Genomic DNA, 21,419 nt, shown 5'->3' on the forward strand with positions numbered 1-21,419 from the left:
TTCCAGTTCTAAAAGCTGGGAAAGACGCTTCCTGAACCCTGTAGACCCTTTGCTCCAACTCCAGTGCTTTGTGAAATCATGGAAAGGGTGGTTCCAGATAGAAAAGTGGACTAATTAGAGAGAGCAGGACGGTTCCAGATAGATGAGTGGACTAATTAGAGAGAGCAGGATGGTTCCAGATACATGAGTGGACTAATTAGAGAGAGCAGGATGGTTCCAGATAGAAAAGTGGACTAATTAGAGAGAGCAGGATGGTTCCAGATAGATGAGTGGACTAATTAGAGAGAGCAGGATGGTTCCAGATAGATGAGTGGACTAATTAGAGAGAGCAGGATGGTTCCAGATAGATGAGTGAACTAATTAGAGAGAGCAGGATGGTTCCAGATACATGAGTGGACTAATTAGAGAGAGCAGGATGGTTCCAGATAGATGAGTGGACTAATTAGAGAGAGCAGGATGGTTCCAGATAGATGAGTGGACTAATTAGAGAGAGCAGGATGGTTCCAGATAGATGAGTGGACTAATTAGAGAGAGCAGGATGGTTCCAGATAGAAAAGTGGACTAATTAGAGAGAGCAGGATGGTTCCAGATAGAAAAGTGGACTAATTAGAGAGAGCAGGATGGTTCCAGATAGATGAGTGGACTAATTAGAGAGAGCAGGATGGTTCCAGATAGAAAAGTGGACTAATTAGAGAGAGCAGGATGGTTCCAGATAGATGAGTGGACTAATTAGAGAGAGCAGGATGGTTCCAGATAGAAAAGTGGACTAATTAGAGAGAGCAGGATGGTTCCAGATAGATGAGTGGACTAATTAGAGAGAGCAGGATGGTTCCAGATAGATGAGTGGACTAATTAGAGAGAGCAGGATGGTTCCAGATAGATGAGTGGACTAATTAGAGAGAGCAGGATGGTTCCAAATACATGAGTGGACTAATTAGAGAGAGCAGGATGGTTCCAGATAGATGAGTGGACTAATTAGAGAGAGCAGGATGGTTCCAGATAGATGAGTGGACTAATAAGAGAGAGCAGGACGGTTCCAGATACATGAGTGGACTAATTAGAGAGAGCAGGATGGTTCCAGATAGAAGAGTGGACTAATTAGAGAGAGCAGGATGGTTCCAGATAGATGAGTGGACTAATTAGAGAGAGCAGGATGGTTCCAGATAGATGAGTGGACTAATTAGAGAGAGCAGGATGGTTCCAGATACATGAGTGGACTAATTAGAGAGAGCAGGATGGTTCCAGATACATGAGTGGACTAATTAGAGAGAGCAGGATGGTTCCAGATAGAAAAGTGGACTAATTAGAGAGAGCAGGATGGTTCCAGATACATGAGTGGACTAATTAGAGAGAGCAGGATGGTTCCAGATACATGAGTGGACTAATTAGAGAGAGCAGGATGGTTCCAGATACATGAGTGGACTAATTAGAGAGAGCAGGATGGTTCCAGATAGATGAGTGGACTAATTAGAGAGAGCAGGATGGTTCCAGATACATGAGTGGACTAATTAGAGAGAGCAGGATGGTTCCAGATAGATGAGTGGACTAATTAGAGAGAGCAGGATGGTTCCAGATGGATGAGTGGACTAATTAGAGAGAGCAGGATGGTTCCAGATAGATGAGTGGACTAATTAGAGAGAGCAGGATGGTTCCAGATAGATGAGTGGACTAATTAGAGAGAGCAGGATGGTTCCAGATACATGAGTGGACTAATTAGAGAGAGCAGGATGGTTCACTAGCACACAAAGAAGTTTTCGGAGAGGAAGAAGATGGACTGTGTGGTCTCCCTTGATCCTGATGTGAAGAAAGCACTGACTAATGAGGAAGTACTAATGGCAGTTTTTCTAGACACTGAAAAGGCATCCGATACGCTGTGGAAAGAGGGTCTGGTTCTCAAACCCTATGAGGCTGGAATAAGGGGACGTATGTTAAATTGGGTCAAGAACTTTCTGCAAAACAGGAGAATTCAAGTGAGAATCGGAAGCTCTTTCTCTGAGGGAGCCAACATTGAAAATGGCCCCCCACAGGGCAGTGTAATAAGCCCACTTTTGTTTAATATCTTGATCAATGATATATTTCAAGATATTGATTCTGGCTTTGGGATTTCTCTGTTTGCGGATGACAGTGCCATCTGGAAAAGAGGAAGAAATGTAAAAATGATTACTCAGCAAATTCAGGTGTCTCTGAATCAAATGGTTGCTTGGGGTGGGAGTGGGGATTCAAGATGTCTGTGGAAAAGTCCAAATATACTCTCTGGTCTTTGGTAACAAGAAAGTGGTACGTGGCAGACTTAGAATGTATGGACAAACAATAGAGTGAAAATGTTCACATTCTTAGGAGTGCATTTTGATGAAAAACGTACTTGGAAAAAACAGATCATATTGTTGCTAAGGGTGGGAAAGTGATGAATGTCATGCGATCTCTGTCAAGCTGCTCTTGGGGTGCAGACAGAGACCCAAATTTTGTTCCACAGAGCAATGGTATGGTCCAGACTTGACTATGGTTGTGTGTGTGTTGGATCTGCAGCTAAATCATTGTTGAAGAAACTGGATGTAACACAAGCAAAGCTGTGAGTGCTGCTGTGGGCCCTCCGTACCACCCCAATCCCAGCTTCACTGAGGTGGGAGAAACACCCCTGTCATTGAGAAGAGAGAAACTAGGAATGCAGTATGTCGTGAAATAGAAAGGATATCAAGGAGAACATCCAACAACATCTGTGATGAACGATGCTTGGCAGTGGGGAGCGGCGAAAGTTAAAAAAGAAAGCTTTGTGTTTAATATGTGCAGAAAATTGGAGAAGCTGAGATTGGGAGGAGTGGCCCCTCGTACCCTCTGGCCAACTGCACCGCCATGGCTCCTGCCCACTGCAGAGGTAGATCTTAGTCTTTTGAATCGTATGAAATCTGTTCAGAGCATTGATCCTCAAAGTATGGTGACACAAAGGTTGGAAACTAATTGGGGAGGTTTTCTTCAAGTTCATCCGGACGGGGCTAAAGATCCAAAGAGTGACAGAGCTGGTTTTGTTCTTCGTTCCAGAGCATGACATTGTGAAGCTCATCCGTATGTCTGAGGGGGCGTCAGTCCATACAGCAGAGCTGACTGCTCTTATCTGGGCTCTGAAGTGGGTGGAGGAGGGCAGACCAGAGCGGGTTGTTATCTGCTCTGATTCAGCATCAGTCTGAGAAACAGACCTTGAGATGGAACGATTGACTCTGTTGTATGGGACTGGAAAGGCTGGAGTGTCAGTGGGGTTTCTCTGGGTGCCTGCCCCTGGAGGGTGGATGACACGAGACTGCAGACGTGGCAGCTGAACTGGCTCCAAGAGGAAAGACTGATTTGCTGGTGAACATGGGGGTGAGTGAATGGCGATCTGTCATCAAAGACAATTGCACAGCACTGTGGCAGAAGCAGTGGGAGGATGAGGAGAAAGGACGCCATTTTTTCTCCATTCAGAATAGTGTAACCACGAAACCATGCTATCTTGGAAAAGGAAGGAGGCAAACTGTAATTATGACAAGACTCAGGTTAGGTCACTGTGGACTGGCACGGGATCTTTCAAAGATGGGCAAACACAAGGATGGACTCTGCAACAAACAGCTGACGGTGGAACGCGTCTTGATGGAATGTCCATGATAGGAGGAGCAAAGAGGCAAACTGTTTGCTGTGGTATCAGATACAGGCATAGATCATGTATCTCTTCAGCACCTTTAAACCCATCAGGAAACCAGTCCATACTTATCAACGCAGTACTGGATTTTATTTCAGCAACAGGAGTTATTTCCATTTTAAGCATTTCCGTGATTAACCGGTGAGAAGCAGCAATATGCCGCAAGGCATCTAGCCTGCCGAAAATGAAGAAGAAGAAGAAGAAGAGGCCTAGCTGAGCTGCTGAATCACACAACTGCACCACAATGGGGCGGACACTCTTCCTCCACTTGTTCCAACTACCGCCACTGACAGACGAAGAAGAAACTGAACGGATGCGGAAAAGATGAGCTACCATGAGAGCAGCTTTGTGACGAAGCGACCGAGCTTCATTTTGACTCAAACTCTTTTCTTATAGTTTTGAAAGCATCATTCCAGCTTCGGCGAAGCCTAGCTGCTGACAATCAGTTGAGACTTACTGACTGACACGAGTTCTAGCTAGCTAGCAAGCTAACTGACCTGCTAGCAAGCAGCTGAGACGGTCAGACCTAGAGTACGAAGCCAGCATGGACTCGTGGCTTCGCTTTAACGCCCAGAGCCAAGCCAAGGAGAGAGTATTCCGGTAATGTTCCAACTTTTATTAGCATTAACAAGCTTGCAGTAGCTCAGGCAGTCAGTGTTGGATAGCTACATTTCCTTCCCCGCCAGCTTCACGAAAACAGGTTAGCGTTCAACAGTTGGTGCGTCGTACTTGTGGTTTAGCAGCAGCCCATCAGTACTGGTTTCATGTGTTAGCAACTCTTACCCACCGTAGAACCTTTGACTACTCATTAAGTGCCTCAATCCACATCACCCATAGCAATTAAAGCAATGATCCTGACTACGCGTCGCGTCGACGCGTCGTGACGTGAACGTCAAGGACTGTGATTGGTCCGCTCAGAGAAGGTCGCCGGATGCATGAAGAGGTGGAAGAACCTCCGCGATAGATATGTGCGTCTCCGGAAGAAAATGGCCACAAGAAGTCATGTTTGTCATGTTCAAAGTTGACAGTTTGATTCATGAAAGCCAACAGTCGTTCAAAGAAAAGCACTGGACTTTCTTTTGTAAATAGTTTTGTTTTGGAATCCGACAAGAGCCCCCGAAACCATACAAAGATACAGCCACACCCCCTAGCGGCTTGGCGGTGAATTGCAGAGCAACGCGTTCCCTCGACGCAGAACTTGGAATGCTCAATGACGGCGTAGGGTCTACGCCGCAACGCAGAGGCATAAACCAGGCTTCGCTCTCCTCCCTGCGTGGACAGCCACCATGACGCGTGCTGTAGCAGCCGCTCAGTAGTTTGACAGTCCTATCAAGTGCAAGAACTCATCTCCATGAGATCATTGTGGACTACAGAAAGAGGGACGCACTTAGGCCAAGCAGCACTGCTTGGTTTGGAAGCCACTGGGCAGAGTGGTGGCTGAGCCAACGACACATGAATGGAACAGAACCACAGACGAGATTCAATGAGACAAGTTGTCCCCTTTAGATGAAGACCGCTTGTATAGCATGATTACAATATCTGGTGATAAAGGGATAACGTCCTTGTGACGCAAGAGCCGTACAGTGATTTTATCATTTTAAACATTTTATCAAAATGTCATCATGGCCTTGTGGAGTTTAATGTCCAAAGTTGCTGCTAAATGGAAAAATGTTTATCAAAAGGCTGTTCTCACCTTGCAAGCCCCTGCAAAAATCTCACTATTATCAGCTCAATATCTTCCAAGTAAAATGTGTAAAATGACATAAGAATATGAATCCATCCATTGGGTGGGGGGGTGGAGGGGCCTATTCCAGCTGACACTGGATGAGAGGGTCACCAGTGTCACAGGGACATCAGGAGCAAATAGGGGTTTAGTTTCTCACTCCGGCGGCCCGGTGGAGCAGTGGTCCTCACTGTCGCCTCACAGCAAGAAGGTTCAAGATTCAAGTCCCAGCTGCAGCACAGGATCTTTCTGTGTGAGTCTCCATGTTCTCCCTGTTCCTGTGTGGGTTCTCTCTGGTACTCCAGCTTCCTCCACAGTCCAAAGACATCAAGAGGGACCAGGTTAATCCAGACTCTAAATTGACCGTAGGCATGGCTGGGAGAGCCAATGGTTGTCTGTCTCTATGTGTTGGCCCTGCCATGGACTGGTGACCTGTCCAGGGGGAAGGCTGCTGGGATAGGCTCCACCCCCACCACCCTGAACAGGAGGAGAGGGAGAAGATGGAGGGATGGTATCTCGCTCAAGGACACTTGGACATGGTCATTGGGGGAAGCGGGGATTGAACCAGCGACCCTTTGGTTGCTAGATGACCACGCTACCTTTGAGCCACGCTACCTTTGAGCCACGCCCCCTGGCATTAAAATAATAATTCCTTATTTTGAATCTTGATGCAACTTTTGCATGTTCAGTTTCCGTTTATCTCAGTATTCTACATCACGTTGGTTTGACTGAAGTACTCATGAAAATGCATGTAGAACATAGCACTCAGAGTAGATCGTAACTATGTGTGTGTGTGCGTGCGTGCGTGTGTGTGTGCGTGTGTGTGTTTCAGAGCTGCTCAGTACTCCTGCACACTGCTGGCATACACACTACAGAGAGGCGGCACAGCAGCTGAACTTCGTAAAACTGTCAGTCAGCTGGAAGCACACCTGAGCCTGACGAGGAAGCGTAAGTGATCCCATAGTCCAAGTAAGTTTCTGGGGTCAGATGATTGAGACGGATCTGACGTGTCTGTGTCTCGCAGTGATGCGTTTAGGGAACTCTGTGGAAGCCTTGGAGGCAGCAAAGAGGGCCATACACCTTTCTGACAGTGTGCTGAGGCTCTGCCTCACCATCAGCCACCTCAACAGGGCCATGTACTTCGCCTGTGACAATGTCCTGTGGGCCGGGAAGACTGGCCTCATCTCCTCACTGGACCACAGCAAATGGAGTCACAGGTCCTTCAGGTTAGATGCTTCCTCTATTGTAGCCTCTTTCAGCACAAACTCACACTGGTTTGACCTTTTCACATGACACAGAGACACATGCAGGTAGATGAAGACCCCCCAGGGCTCAGTCGATAAAGACCCTCGCGCACCCCGTCTTGGCGATGGTTCCAGCCATTCCACCCCGTTTAATGTTCAGCAGATGAAACAGTTGAGTTTGCTTTACACCAAGATGTGATCAAAGGTCATCGGAGGTCATCTCACTCGCTGTCCACACCTACATCTACAGTTCCACTTTGCCCTAAATACATGTCCATCAGGATGTCATCACTTCTGGACCACACCTGCTTGTCTAACTGTTTGTGTGTGTGTGTGTGTGTGTGTGTGCGCGCGCAGGTACTACCTCTTCGCTCTGATCCTCAACCTGACCCGAGATGTGTACGAGCTTCACCTCCTCATGGAGAGTGAAGCTCGTCACAGAGCTGCCAAATCGCCAGCATCACGTTTCCCCGGCGCCACCCTGATCCCCGATGACCTGTCCTCCCCCTCCTCAGCCACCTCTCGGGCCACTGTTGCCTTGCCTGTCATGTCAGCGTGGTTTCGTCATCGGCTCAACCTGCTGATGACGGTGCTGTACAGCAACCCACCACTGCTGTTGGACCTGCTGAAGAACACCTGTGATATCTTCATCCCTCTGGACCGGCTGGGGATTTACCCCACTGGGGCAGGCTTTGTGGGGGCCTGTGGCTTGGCCTCCTCAGTTTTCTCCATCCTAACCACGGTCCACCCCTGGCTCAAACTCAAGCCCTGAACCCCCAAACACATGGAGGATCAATATGACTTGGTTTACCAGCCGACAGCTGCTGCTGTTGGTAGCGTCGCCTCCTGGAGTGTCGGTAGTGAGTAGAGAGGCTCGCCACACCCCTGAGAAGACTGACAGGTGGGAGGGGTTTCTTCTCCCTGGCAGCGTCACTTATTATCTCACATCTGTTACTGACCTGCAGCTCTGAACTGTGTCCAGCTGTTTCAGACCCAAGTCCAGAGCTGTAGTGATGCTGCCCCTGACTCACAGAAAACCCCTCTTGACCCTGGACCACCAGCACACAAGGGCTCCCAATAGTACAGCAACTGATTTACAGGATAATTGGAACTACAACAGCATTGATGTGATACTACACCCAAAGACTGTTTTGCATTTTTTAGGTACTCGCAGCTGGGAGTCTTGAGCTCAGACAGGACAGCTGCCTAAAAATGTTGGTTTCCAGTCTCTCAAGCGCATCATTAGTATATCCCAGGAAACAGGGTTAGAGGGTGAGATAACTTCAGGCTCAACTCGGGATTATCAGTGCTTCAAAGATGGCTGACTTTTCAGTGGAATATGTCACCATGGTAATAAATGCTGCAGATGATCGTAGCACCATTGCGCGCCGGTTTCCTGTCATGTCTGTCTGATAAATGGGGGCTCTTGATTGAGCTGTAAATAAACTAACCAGCACTTCTAGTTTGGTGTTACAGTGAACGAGCATGGATTCAACTGAACCAGCTGCAGGCTGGTAACCAGAACCACAAGCACCCTCGTTAGCTTTGATCTCCAGTCAAAGTGTTGGTGGGTCACTGATCATCTGCTGGATTCTACCAGACGACCTGGAGAGTTAGTAAATGGCTGTTAGCCGTCAGTCCCTATTAGCTTCAAGCTAAGTGGCTGCTTCGTCCTGTATTCCCGAGTCACGAAGCACTGATGCAGGATTAAAACACATCTTCGTGAGCTGAAGACTCCCATTAGTGAGTACTTGAAAGATGAAATACACTTCTGGGGTGAAGTATCACTTTAGAGCAGCTCTTTTATCAATCGTCAAATTTGATCAATCATCAATCATGATCTGAAGCTACTAGCATGAAAATAGCAACCTCTTGAGTTGTTGGATCTTCCTCTCTGTTTGTTAGCAGGGTTACACAAAAGCTACCAGGCAGAGTTGAGGGAGCTTGGCTCAGGGTGGAACGTGGGCCTCGGAGGAAACCATCCAGATCACAGGGTGGATCAATAATTGAGGTTTTGTTTTGTTTCATTGACAAGAGTTCGGAGACTAAATGTTGAAGGTGTTAACCTGTTCTCTAAAACGTGTGCAGCTCCTCTTCACAACCATTAATTTTGCTCTTCACACATTTTGCCTGAACAAATTTGACTCCCTGCAATGTAATCTCACATTTTTCCTCAAGATTGCTGAGGTGGAACCAGCAAACTGACGCTTGTGCGATCATCTAGTTCAGTGGTTCTCAACCTTTTTTGTCTTGAGTACCCCTTGAGCCCTCTTTGTCATACGAGTACCCCTTCACTCATACGTGTTCATGATTCTCCAAAAGTACAACATAACACAACTGAATATTCAACGCAAGTCATTTTATTTCATCTTCTTAAATTGAACATTTAATATTCAGGCATTATCTTCTTGTTTAACTCAAATTAAACATAAAATTATGTTGCCTTCAAGGCAATAAAAATTATAAATATAAGAAACAATATTATAGTAAACGTTTGTATTATTAATACTGTATTATTGATACTAATATATTATATTGTTATTAAAGAAAAATAATAAAGTTGAAATTAGCCATTTATCCATGTTTACCTGCAGGTAAACAGGTTCCCACTGTTTGATTTTGGTCTGGCTGTGCCACAGGTTATTGTCTCCCCAGGGAAACAAGTCATAGCGCACACGTACCATTTTATTGACGGACTCATGAAATGACTAAGAATAGTTTTTATTATCGTGGAAATAAATTCTTAATTTTTCCACGTACCCCTGGTTGGGAAACACTGATCTAGTTGATCCCCCTGATGGACCGTTGGACTATGAACACACACCTGCTGGCCATATTTACACTGTCGTGCAAGTACGCCACTTAAAAAACTGAGAAGACTGAAGTGACCACCAGGGCACCCGTCCCCTCTTCTGCTCCAATTAAATGCTCCTATGTGGGCCCGGCGCAGCTCCACGGGCGCGATGGAGACCACACGACATCCCAACGTCAGCTGTTTCTTTGGGTTTCTGGAGCTTTGTCTCTTCTGAAGGTCCTAGACGTGTAGTACTCTGTCATGTATGACCGTGATAACATGGATCAACGGCAGGGAAAACAGCACACCCAGATGAAAACGTCTCTCCACAATGCTGCTCAGGTCGCAGGTCACGTAAAGGTTTTGATTTTTTAAGCGTATTCAAATCCGGCCTTCCACACGGTGTCATACTGTTGGGTCCGTGAGGAATATCTGCTCTCATTCGTGTCATTGTGTCTTTGCCGTGTGCTCGTCTACCTTGAGTGTGTCAACATCAAATGGCGACTGTTACTCTGCTGCTGGTGACACACTGTTCCGTTTATCCGGCTTCTCTGGAGTTCGATCAGCTGTTGCAATGCAACCGGAGACTGAGGAGGCGGTACCTGAGACGCGGAGTGAGCCTGGATAACTTTGGAGTGCACCACTGCTGGTGGATGGGGAAGTGAAGATTAAAATGGCTCCCTAACATGCCAGATCACTGTCAGACAAGATGTGTGGGTTCTATGACTTTATGACTCTTGTGAACTAGATGTACTGTTTTGACAGGTGTGGCTCCGTGGAGGGACGACCGAAGGGTCGCTGGTTCGGTCCCCCTTACCCCAGTGACCATTTCCAAGTGTCCTTGAGCAAGATACTGAACCCCTAATAGCTCCAGATGGCGCCGTGACGGACTGGTGACCCGTCCAGGGCTGGGATAGGCTCTACCCCAATATTCACAACTGACATACCATTTTCTTAACCCTTGTTCTAGGCAGGCACATGGATACAGGAATGTCGTCTCTGTGCATCAGCACCAGTTCTTTACCTGACTTCAACTTGAGATTGCCTGATGCGATGGAGATTGTTTTGAGTTGAGAATATTCAGGGAGCTGCCACACTGAAAGTTTTAATAATGCAATTCAAGGCTTGCTGGATTTTGTGGCTCCAGCAAAAGTTTCAGAAGTATTTTAGGAAGAGTTCCTCCCGCGAGCCAAATGAGGAGCCGCCGATAGCCCTGAGAAACAGCTGCAGGGAGACTGAGCGCCACTGGCGTCATTCTGGGCTCGCAGCGCATTTCCAAGCTTGGAGAGACGAACATTTACCAGTCCAGGAAGTCTGTTGCTAAGTCAGCCTATTTTTCCAGGGTGACTGCCGATCAAAGAAGTAAGTCCAGACTGTTGTTTGACAGACGCAGCAACACCAGGAAGTTGGCTGTACTAAATCTCCCTGCAAATGATGTTTTTTACCGACATCACACTCGGTCTTGTACCACTGAGGGGGTGTTTCCTGTTTCCTTGCCGTTTGTGAAAAACACGACTACTTGGAGTTTGAGTCTACTACTCTGATGGTGGAATCCAAGCAACCGTGTACTAACATGTCCCCTGGTCACGTGTCCTGACGAGGAGGTGTTGACTGAAACGAGGGATATCGTTTTAGGTCGGCATGACCCAGCTGTGACTTGTTGGCGTGGACGCGGATGGTCAGACGCTACCGTCGCTGCATGTTTACTTCAGACTTATCAAAGTTAGCTGAACCACACAGAGACACCGAACAAAGGTTAGACTTCACTTTTCTATGAGGAATTTTTCCTTCACAATCCAGCTGCTCGTTCAGGAGGTCAGCACTGTGGTGCTGCTTGTCTGTCAGGGACACCCCCAGAACTGGGCTGCTGGCACGCACCTAGAAATGTAACACTCACAATAAAGAAAAATACACAGCGGTCACATTGTGATATGGAAGCACACGTTACAAAAAAAATGTTACAATCAAAACTAGCAGGAAAAATTTTTTTAAATATCTACACCTTTTAGAGACAAAAACATGAAAGTGTACTTCAAGTGAAGTTCTGCGGCCGTGGAATTGGGAGTGCAGTCTTCCACGGCCGCAGAGAGGCATTTTATTTAGCACAAATTGAAACAACTTCTCATTAATTTAATCATGCAATTAACCCTTTTCAACTTGCACAGCCAAAACTCAAAGCTTTGAATCCTCTCATCCTTTCAATAAACATGTTATCTTACTGATGAATGAACGGTGAAAACACAAAACCCGGTCCACACTTGGAAGAATATAATCAACATGCATAACATTTCTAATCAAAACACTGCTGATGTAATTGTTGTGTCAAACATTAAAAAAAAACATATCCATCATAGCAAACTGCAAAGATAGAGAAGAGACGAAAGGAGGGGGAGAGAATGACAGACGGGGACACGAATAAGACACAGGGAGAAAGATGAGCAGAGAAAAAAACATGGACAGGAGAGATAAGACACTCAACAACACCTGAGGACCACCTGATCTGATGAGACAGGAACCCTGGATGGCACCACCCTGGCCTCCAGCACCACCGTAGGAACCTAGGAGTTCTCTTTGACCAGGACCCTTTAACTCCCACATTCAACAAATCTCCAGGACGCCTTCTTCCATCTCCGTAACATCGCTAAGATCAGACACATACTGGCTCAAGAAGATGCAGACAAACTAGTCCCTGCTGTTGTCACTTCCAGGCTGGATCACTGCACCTCCCTCCTACCAGGCTGGACTAATGAGTCCCTAAAGACTCTCCAGCTGGTCCAGAACGCTGCTGCCACGTGTTGACTAGAACTGGTAGCAGAGACCAGGTCTCTCCTGGACTGCTTCTCTGCATGGCTCCCTGTCAGATTCGGAACAGAATTTAAAATTCTTCTTCTACCATCAAAGTCCTCAACAGTCAGGCTCCTTCATCCCTGACAGAGCTCCTAGTCCCCTATGATCCAGCTAGAACCCTTCACTCCCAGGATGCAGGGTTCCTGCTGGTTCCTAGAGTTCTAACAGTAGAATGGAGCCAGAGCCTTCAGCTAACAGGCTCCCCTCCTGTGGAACCATCTCCCAGTTTCAGTCCAGGACCCAGACCCCCCCTCTAGGTTTAAGAGCAGACTTAAGACCTCCTTGTTGATCAGGCTTATAGTCAGGACTGCTTAGGCTGGCCCTTAGATCTGCTGCTATAGGCTCAGACTGCTGGGATCTCCCATGATGCACTGGGCTTCTCTCTCCTCCTCCTGTCCTCATACGTGTTACTAACTCCTCTTCTCTCCCCTCATCTTAGATCCTGGTGCTGCTGGAGGAGGCTCCAGACCTGAAGAGGCTCCATCTGCTCACGTCCCCGTCTGTCCATCAGTCTCTCCTCCTTTCTCTCCCTCTTTATCTCTGTCCCTCTCTTTCCTTCTGTCTCTCTGTCTTCCTCCATTCTCTGTCTTTGTCTCTGTCCATCAGTCTCTCTCTCTTTCTCTCCCTCTTTATCTGTCCCTCTCTTTCCTTCTGTCTCTCTGTCTTCCTCCATTCTCTGTCTTTGTCTCTGTCCATCAGTCTCTCCTCCTTTCTCTCCCTCTTTATCTCTGTCTCTCTGTCTTCCTCCATTCTGTCTTTGTCTCTGTCCATCAGTCTCTCCTCCTTATCTCTGTCCCTCTTTCCTTCTGTCTTTGTCTCTGTCCATCAGTCTCTCCTCCTTTCTCTCTCTTTATCTCTGTCCCTCTCTTTCCTTCTGTCTCTCTGTCTTCCTCCATTCTCTGTCTTTGTCTCTGTCCATCAGTCTCTCCTCCTTATCTCTGTCCCTCTTTCCTTCTGTCTTTGTCTCTGTCCATCAGTCTCTCCTCCTTTCTCTCTGTCTTTATCTCTGTCCCTCTCTTTCCTTCTGTCTCTCTGTCTTCCTCCATTCTCTGTCTTTGTGTCTGTCCATCAGTCTCTCCTCCTTTCTCTCCCTCTTTATCTCCATCCCTCTCTTTCCTTCTGTCTCTCTGTCTTCCTCCATTCTCTGTCTTTGTCTCTGTCCTGCTCTCCTGCTCTCTCTCCGTCCCCACTGATCCTGGATCTGCTCCACCTTCCTGCTGGTAAAGGAAGGTTCTGGTGGCTGCTGTTGCAGGATGTGCTTGCTGATGGAGAATTGTTGGGTGGAGGTTCATTGTAGGAGGGAGGTGCTGGACCTGCTCTACTCGGACAGAGTCAGGACAGAACTTTGGTTGGGATTTGGAGACAAATAAACCTGACTTGACATTAATATTTTTAGGGACGGAAACTTTGAAAAACTCCCACACTCCGGCCGCCGCCGCCATGTTGACTGTCTACAAACGTTTGCACTTTGTGCTGCATGCAAGTGGTGACGGAAGTTCCCTGTTCCAAATTTGAGAGTTGTTTTTCCAAAATGTTATGTTTCTGTGGTTTATGCTATGTGTAACATCCTGGGTAATGACAGCGACTACCAAAATAATGAGTGAGTTGACGAGTTTTTTTCCGACGTGAGGGGGTATTTTCATTTTTTTTATCAGCCACAAAGTTGTTTTACCGTTAATGCATTATGATATCGGACTTATCGGAATGACGTCATAATTCCCAAATATCGGGCCGATAGTTATTGTGCACCCCTAAATATTTTGGATAAATAGTTTTGGTCCCAACACTGACCCCTGGAGGACACCACACACAATATCCAAACATTCTGAGGAGCAGTCTTCCATCATCATATATTGCTGTCTGTTTCTCAAATAACTTTTCACCCAATTCAAAACAACCCCCCGATCCAATATTTGTCCAATTTGTGAATTAATACATCCTGGTTAATTGTCAAATGATTGTTAGATCAATGCATTTTCCTGCTGCATGTTGCTTTTTATCCATGGAACCTGTTCTAGTTTCTATGAGTTCTGTTACAGCAGGTGATGTTGAGTGGTTTGATCTGAATCCACAGTGCCAGCTGATGAGGAAGTCCTGTTTTTCTATGAAATTCTTCTCGTCTGCTGTTAAAACGTTTTTCTAGAATTCTTGAAAATTGAGGAAGAAGAGAAACAGGCCTGTATTTTGTGGAGTGATGATGGCCCCCAGTTTAGTACAGCGGTGTTACTTTTGCTAGCTTCATTTTTTTGTGGAATTTGCCAGGTTTGAAATTCTGAGGCAGCCCGGTGGAGCAGTGGTCCTCACTGTGGCCCCCAGCAAGAAGGTTGTGGGTGGAGCCCCGGCTGGAGCATGGGGTCTTTCTGGGTGAGTCTCCATGTTCTCCCTGTTCCTGCTGGGTTCTCTCTGGTACTCCAGCTTCCTCCACAGTCCAAAGACATCAAGAGGGACCAGGTTAATCCAGACTCTAAATTGACCGTAGGCGTGGCTGGGAGAGCCAATGGTTGTCTGTCTCTATGTGTTGGCCCTGCCATGGACTGGTGACCTGTCCAGGGGGAAGGCTGCTGGAATAGGAGAGAACCCACGCAGGAACAGGGAGAACATGCAGACTCACCCAGAAAAACCCTGTGCTGCAGCCGGGGCTCCACCCACAACCTTCTTGCTGGGGGGCCACAGTGAGGACCACTGCTCCACCGGCCGCCCCTTCACAGGAAATCAATTTTCTGAAACGTTTCCTGAATTTAAGCGAGTACTGAAGCAATACACCAAGGGATCCACTGCCCTGCCCAGGAGCCAAACAAGAAACACAAAGTTTGAACCCCTGACAGCTTTGGTAGTGAGTTTGCAGTTCACCTCCTCTGATGGTGATGATGATGATGATGATGATGATGATGATATTGATGATGATGATGATGATGATGATGATGATGATGATGATGATATTGATGATGATGATGATGATGATGGTGATGGTGATGGTGATGATGATGATGATGATGATGATGATGGTGATGGTGATGGTGATGATGGTGATGGTTGATGATGATGATATTGACGATGATGATGATGATGATGATGGTGATGATGCTGCTGAGGCACTGACGTCATCAGTCAGCTTTACAAACGTATGAACCCACAGTGGAGCTCATTTGATTGGCAACAGTTTGCGGGTTAGGGTTTGAGTCTCCTATCAGCCTTCTTTAAAAATACAAACTGCAGCACACAAAAAGTGGTTTAATTAAAAACAAAAGTGATTATTGTACTGATGACGTAACTGTCGTAATGTGAGGGGGATATAGTATTTACGGCTGTTGGAAAGGCGCGTATATAGAGAGCACGGGAGCAGTAAGAACAAACTCAACCTGGTACTAACGGGTGAGACTCTGCTTGAAAACCAACACCAATACACGGTACCAGGAGATAAGGACATACTGACATGATGGAGGGGATAAAACCTCCCGGTCATCTGCAGCTGGACGGAAATGTGGACGAATACTGGCGGGCATTCAAGCAACATTTCCTTCTCTACCTCACGGCAATCGGGGCTGCGTCTAATTCTGGTGAAGTTAGCTTTGCTGCTAACAGTGGCTGGCCCGCGAGCTATCGAGGTGTTCAATACATTCACGTTTCTGGAGGAGGAGAAGGCAGATGATCTGGACACGGTGCTGAGACACTTTGATGACGACTGCTCAACCCAAAAAAATGAAGTTTATGAGATACGTTTGCCGCTCTCGTATGCAAAAGCAAGGAGAGTCCTTTCTTAACTGACCTGAGGACTAAGGCACAAACTCGCGCTACGAGATCAGGTCCTGTTTGCTGTATGGGACAAGCGGGTGAGAGAAAAAAACGCTGAGCGACAGTAACCTCACTTTTGACGGCGCCGTGAAGCTTTGCCATGCCAGTGAACTTTCGGCCATGCATGCAAAAACTTTCGGACAGAGTAACACCGCAGCAACTGGTCCGAGTACAGTGACGGCCAGTTCAAGTACACTGGAACTGGAAAACATGTCGGTGGATGTGGTAAATAAAAAGTACACGGGAGAACGTGCAGAGCCACGGAAAATGATGCCCTATAACTGCAGACATTGCGGTAACAGACACGCAGCTGGACAGTGACCTGCATACAGTAAAACTTGAGCAAAATGTGGTGGGAGGAACCACTTTGCAAGGATGAGCCTTTGGGATGGAAAGTCAGAGGATAAAAAGACAGTGCATGCTGTTGACAAGGAAGAGGAGCTGTTTATTGGTGCAGGGCAATGGGAAGTAAGGCGGCCTGAAGGTGGAGCAGATGTGCATGCAGTGGATCTAGAGGGCGGAGTTTGGATCGCACCTCTGCTGGTGAATTACACCATAGTTCCTTTTAAGCTTGACACGGGGGCGAAGGCAAACTTAATAAGCTGGAGTGATGCACAAAATGTCCAAGTGAAACCCAAGATATCGACCAAAACAGTTGCTTTGAAGGCGTACAATGGGCAGAGCAGAGATGAAAGGAACATGCAGGCTGACAATGACGCACAAGAACCGCCTTCATCATTTGATGTTCACTGTCCTGCCTGATGGACACGAGACATTATTGGGGGATAAAGCTTGCGTGGATTTGGGCTTTGTTAAACGAGTTTATGCCCTAAATGAAGAGGCAAATGTGCAAAGTGCCCCGCTAGGCGACACAGCTCAGTGTCATGATGCTATAATACCCTAATATGCAGATGTATTCCAGGGCTGTGGAGAACTGCCGTTCACATCCTCCATCAAACTGAGGGAGGATGCACAACCTGTAATCCATGCACCCAGAAGAGTCCCAGTTGCTCCATGTGACAGACTGAAGGCAGAACTAGACGGCATGGAGAGCCTGGCTGTCATCAAGAAGGTAGAAGAGCCCACAGACTGGCTAAATGCGATGGTCTGCGTCAGCTCAAAGAAAAACGACCTTCACGCTAACATTAAAAGAGAACACTATCAGATGCCAAAAAGGGAAGAAATAATCAGCAAAATACTTCTCTAAGATGGATGCCTCACGTAGCCTCTGGCAGTTGAAAAATCGAAGAGAGGGGTGGAAAAAGGGGTCATGTAAACGACATCATCGCATTCAGTCAGAATCTGTGGTTGATGGAGATGCAGAGTTCGGGTCAGCTGTTTTCATGTGACGAGATCTGTTCTGATCCGGTGTTTTCATGTGACGAGATCTGTTCTGATCCGCATGTGACAAGATCTGTTCTGATCCGGTGTTTTCATGTGACGAGATCTGTTCTGATCCGCATGTGACGAGATCTGTTCTGATCCGGTGTTTTCATGTGACGAGATCTGTTCTGATCCGCATGTGACGAGATCTGATCTGATCCGCATGTGACGAGATCTGTTCTGATCCGGTGTTTTCATGTGACGAGATCTGTTCTGATCCGCATGTGACGAGATCTGTTCTGATCCGGTGTTTTCATGTGACGTGATCTGTTCTGATCCAGTGTTTTCATGTGCCAGCCATTTTACGGCTGTGTCTTGTGCAGAGCGATGTTGGTCGATCCCGGCTTCGTTGAGTTTTTTTAACAGTTCGGAATTTCTTGTTTCCCTGCCGTCTAAGCGTGCGATAGTGTTCAGGTCTTTGAGAGTTTGTATTACAAAATAAACTCTCTGCCGCAGACCAGCTCGGTTTACTGCTGCTTGGAAGCCGCCATTTTTATCAAGTGAGGAAACATCACTGCGCACTGACGTCAGGACAGAGCATGAAAGAACAGCCTCATCATTTACATGATAAGATTTTACTTCTGATCAGTTTGGGAAAGGAATATTCTACCCCTGTGAAACCGCATGAAATTGCATTCGGTTTAGGCCTCTTTATTCGGATTGAGGTGTTTACATGGAACATTTTTATTCGGTACAGGCTTCTAATCCGATACTGATTGGAACATTGGGCTCCATGTAAACCCAGCTACTGAGTGGCCGACCGCTCATCTTTGATGAGGCTTCTTTGCAGATACAATGTCCCATCCGAGTCCAGTCTTTGTCAGAAGTGGAGAAAAGCAGAAAAGGCGGGTTCTTGCTGGACAGCCGTTGCTTTGGTGTGAACCACTCCGTTTGAAAAGATCGGGTCTGTCCTGTAGTCCGAGTCAAGCTCCGGAGCTCCGGCGGTGGTCTGCCTTTAATTATTACATCCTGCTTCGATTGAAAGTCCAATCTAGAAAACTGTCAGAGTTTCCTCCTTCAAGGACACACTGGGAAAACACCCAAACTGGTGCAGCGAACTTACAATTAGCTAGCTGACTATCACTTGTTCTCTCGCATGATTACCTTCGCATCAGCATCCCTGGGGTCACGAGTGCCCCCTACTGTGAGGCTGGAGAACTGCGTGCCTCACCGAGCGCCTCTTCCCAGCCGTTTTATGATTTCTCGCCGCATGAAAGACACATTAAATTATATCAGCTAAAAACTATGCAAATGCAATTCATAGAGTTAAAGTGTTGGAACATTTTTATAACTTCATACAGGGAGGCAGCCGGGTATTGGCAATCCGTGGTGAGGCTCGGCGGGCGCTGCCTCGCCACGTCTCCAGCCTGCGGCGCTCAGTGTTTCAACCCTAAATGTCAAAATTCGGCAACTGTGAGTCAAAAATAATCTAAAACTGGTGGAAATAAATGGAAAATAACTTAAATCATGAGAAAAATTAAACCATTTAATTTTTTTCATTCCATTTTGTCAGGCACGCCTCCCCTGACTGCACGTCACTGATGTATTTCCCCAGAAGTTGGCGTGTTCCTTTAATTGCAGGAAAAGCAGAGACGATTTTCATTTGGGATACTTGTGATACTAGCAGCTGAAAACTGCATTCAAACATTTACATTTACAGTGAGCAAAAAGGTATCGAAGATTTATGTCAGCTTTACTTCATGGATGCAAACTGATGTCTGACCCGATGCACCAAGTTTGCCAAGTTAACTGATCAAAAATTTTTATTTCTTCATTTTCATCAATTTTTCAGATTGTCTCCATTTCAAAAACTCACCAAAGTTAAAGGATTGAGGACAGCTGGTGATGATGTGATGAGCAGACGTGTGATTGGTCGAGGTCAGGATCACCCTCTTGCTCAGGATGATCAATTTATTATCCAAGAGTATCAAAGTGATGAGTGTACTAGAGCTAAACCCTTGAGCATGTTGCAATGTCAGCCTGTCCGACTAAATCATCGCAAAAAAACAACAAAAACTTTTTTTGGTATTCACAGATTTTGCAGAAGTGTCTTTTTCATAAACAATAATTTTTCGTCATTGATATTTACTAAATTCAGCAAAGTATTGTTAATTTGAAAAGAATACTTCTGAACTGGGGAATACATGTTTCTGAGGGTTAGCAAACTGTGCCTATTTTTCTTCATAACCAAGCAAGTCGACCCGCGGTACCATTTGTTTATTATATCAATATTCTGCACAATAATCACAAGATGACTTTCACCAAATCGTGCATCACAATTTATACTTCCCTGAAAATGAGCTGAGATAAGGCAATAAATGATAGGATGTTCCTAGTAATTCTACCATCTCGCTGAATCTCAGGGAGCTCCAGAAACCTGAGGAACCACGCAGGCTCATCAAAACAAGTCAAACCAGAGAAAAACTCAGCAACAGCAGGACTCTGTACCCCAGTGTGTGTTGGTGCCTTGACTGTTGACAGCTCAAGGCGCTGATCGCAAATGTGCATTGGTTCATGACCGATCTTTGAAAAGCGGCTGAAACGGAAGTTTCCTGACACGTTTCAGTGTCTCAACATCGCTGCATTTGGATGAGGATCAAGCAACAACGCTCCCAGAGTGGAAAAGCCAGAGGTTCTTTGCTCCTCTCTTTTGATGGAAGTGTGTACTAGTACTAGTGTTAGGGTTTAATAACTTCATTCAATTGGATTACAGCTGCAACCTCAGTTTTTTTAGCCTAGCCTCGCCAAGCCAAGGAGGTCATGTGACTGGCTGATCACTCAACATTGGTGGATTTTGATTCACTTTTGCAGGGTCATACAACTCAGGTCCAGGAAGAGTCGCCATGGCTGGGGGCGGTGGGAGGGTGTGCTTCTGAAGATGAAGGTAGAACTGCAGCCAATATTACAGCAGCAGAGAGAGGAGGTTGTGGAGTTCTAGCACTTTCATTTTGAACGTCTTGAGCTGAAGTTTGTGAACTCATGGATTTTGCCGTTGATGCAGGACCACATCTGATGACATCACTTTCATATGGGTTGTGTAATTCCCGAAAATTTTTGATTTCTCAGTTAACAGTTTGGTCTCTCAAATTTCAGAAAGTCACAAAGAATGACAAGATGCGATCCCAAGCTCATCCCAAACAGCAGACATTTTGTGTATTAAGACTCCCACAGAAACAGGAACGTGACTGAACGAGGGAAACGACACTATCAGATCCAGTTGCGGCTCAATTCCCAAATCAAACTGATTGTTCTCCAACGACGTTCTGTCACCCAAACAAACATCGTCAAAATCCAGACACAACTTTAACCTGCCAACACACAAACCAGTGATCACATGACCTTGGTGAAGGTAAACACCACAAACAAACTTTTTTTTGGGGGGGCCACAAGTGGATCTGCCCCTGAACCTCGTGGGATCTTTTTTTCCCTCATGCGGAGGGAATTTAGCCGTGGATAAACCAACCTGTGGCTCTGCAAAGGGATGTGGTCCCGGAGGACTCACTGAGCACTGTTCAGTATCTTGGCCTCTTTCACATTTTTGCAGAAAAGATCCATGGTGAACAAACCCTGCCTTTTGTAAGACACATAAAAGCTTAAAGATTCACCAGTTCTTACTGATGTACTTTATGTTGTAGAAGAAAACATCCTGAGCTTGTGAACTCCAGACCTTGTTTCAGGCAGCTGACGTCTGGGTGTGGGTGTCAAGAACAAAAATCACGAACCAAAAGAGAAGAAACGAGTGTCATGTCTGTCAAGTGACAGGCTGACCGATGTCAAAGATACTGTTCTTCATATGTGGTTTCAATGATCTCAGCAACATTAAAGCTCATCCATCTCTTATTATTAAGTATACGAGCACGTGGATGTTGTCAGGGACATTTCCTTCAAGCAGCAGAGCAGTTTTGCTTCTATAACCTTCAACAAGCCTCCGTACTCTGAGGCGTATGAATTTGGAAGCCAAGTTGTTAC

General features: G+C 46.3%; 1 protein-coding gene across 2 annotated transcripts; it reads left to right on the top strand.

The window, feature by feature from the left end:
* The first annotated feature begins 3,912 nt into the window (after positions 1 to 3,912).
* Positions 3,913 to 14,547, top strand: pex11b (peroxisomal biogenesis factor 11 beta). 2 transcript variants are annotated; one of them, XR_015111296.1, is made up of 5 exons: positions 3,913 to 4,267; positions 6,223 to 6,338; positions 6,415 to 6,616; positions 6,992 to 10,790; positions 12,715 to 14,547. XR_015111296.1 is itself a non-coding variant. In XM_086193855.1 (4 exons), the coding sequence occupies exons 1-4, from the start codon at positions 4,212 to 4,214 to the stop codon at positions 7,404 to 7,406; spliced, it is 789 nt and encodes a 262-aa protein (XP_086049981.1). In that variant the 5' UTR covers positions 3,913 to 4,211; the 3' UTR covers positions 7,407 to 14,547. The 2 variants fall into 2 exon arrangements, 1 of the variants encoding a protein (XP_086049981.1); XM_086193855.1 differs by having other exon boundaries at positions 6,992 to 14,547.
* Positions 14,548 to 21,419: the final 6,872 nt, after the last annotated feature.

The sequence above is a fragment of the Aulostomus chinensis genome, chromosome 22 (genome assembly GCF_037954235.1).
Source record: "Aulostomus chinensis isolate RoL2024-O1b breed Wild chromosome 22, RoL_Achi_v1.0, whole genome shotgun sequence".
NCBI lineage: Eukaryota > Metazoa > Chordata > Actinopteri > Syngnathiformes > Aulostomidae > Aulostomus > Aulostomus chinensis.

Excerpts from the sequence above, each read along its gene's own strand:
- pex11b (XM_086193855.1), top strand. The coding sequence starts at position 4,212 with ATGGACTCGTGGCTTCGCTTTAACGCCCAGAGCCAAGCCAAGGAGAGA. Across the intron at positions 4,268-6,222 it reads GCCAAGGAGAGAGTATTCCG|AGCTGCTCAGTACTCCTGCA; the intron begins GTAATGTTCCAA and ends TGTGTGTTTCAG. Across the intron at positions 6,617-6,991 it reads TGGAGTCACAGGTCCTTCAG|GTACTACCTCTTCGCTCTGA; the intron begins GTTAGATGCTTC and ends GTGCGCGCGCAG.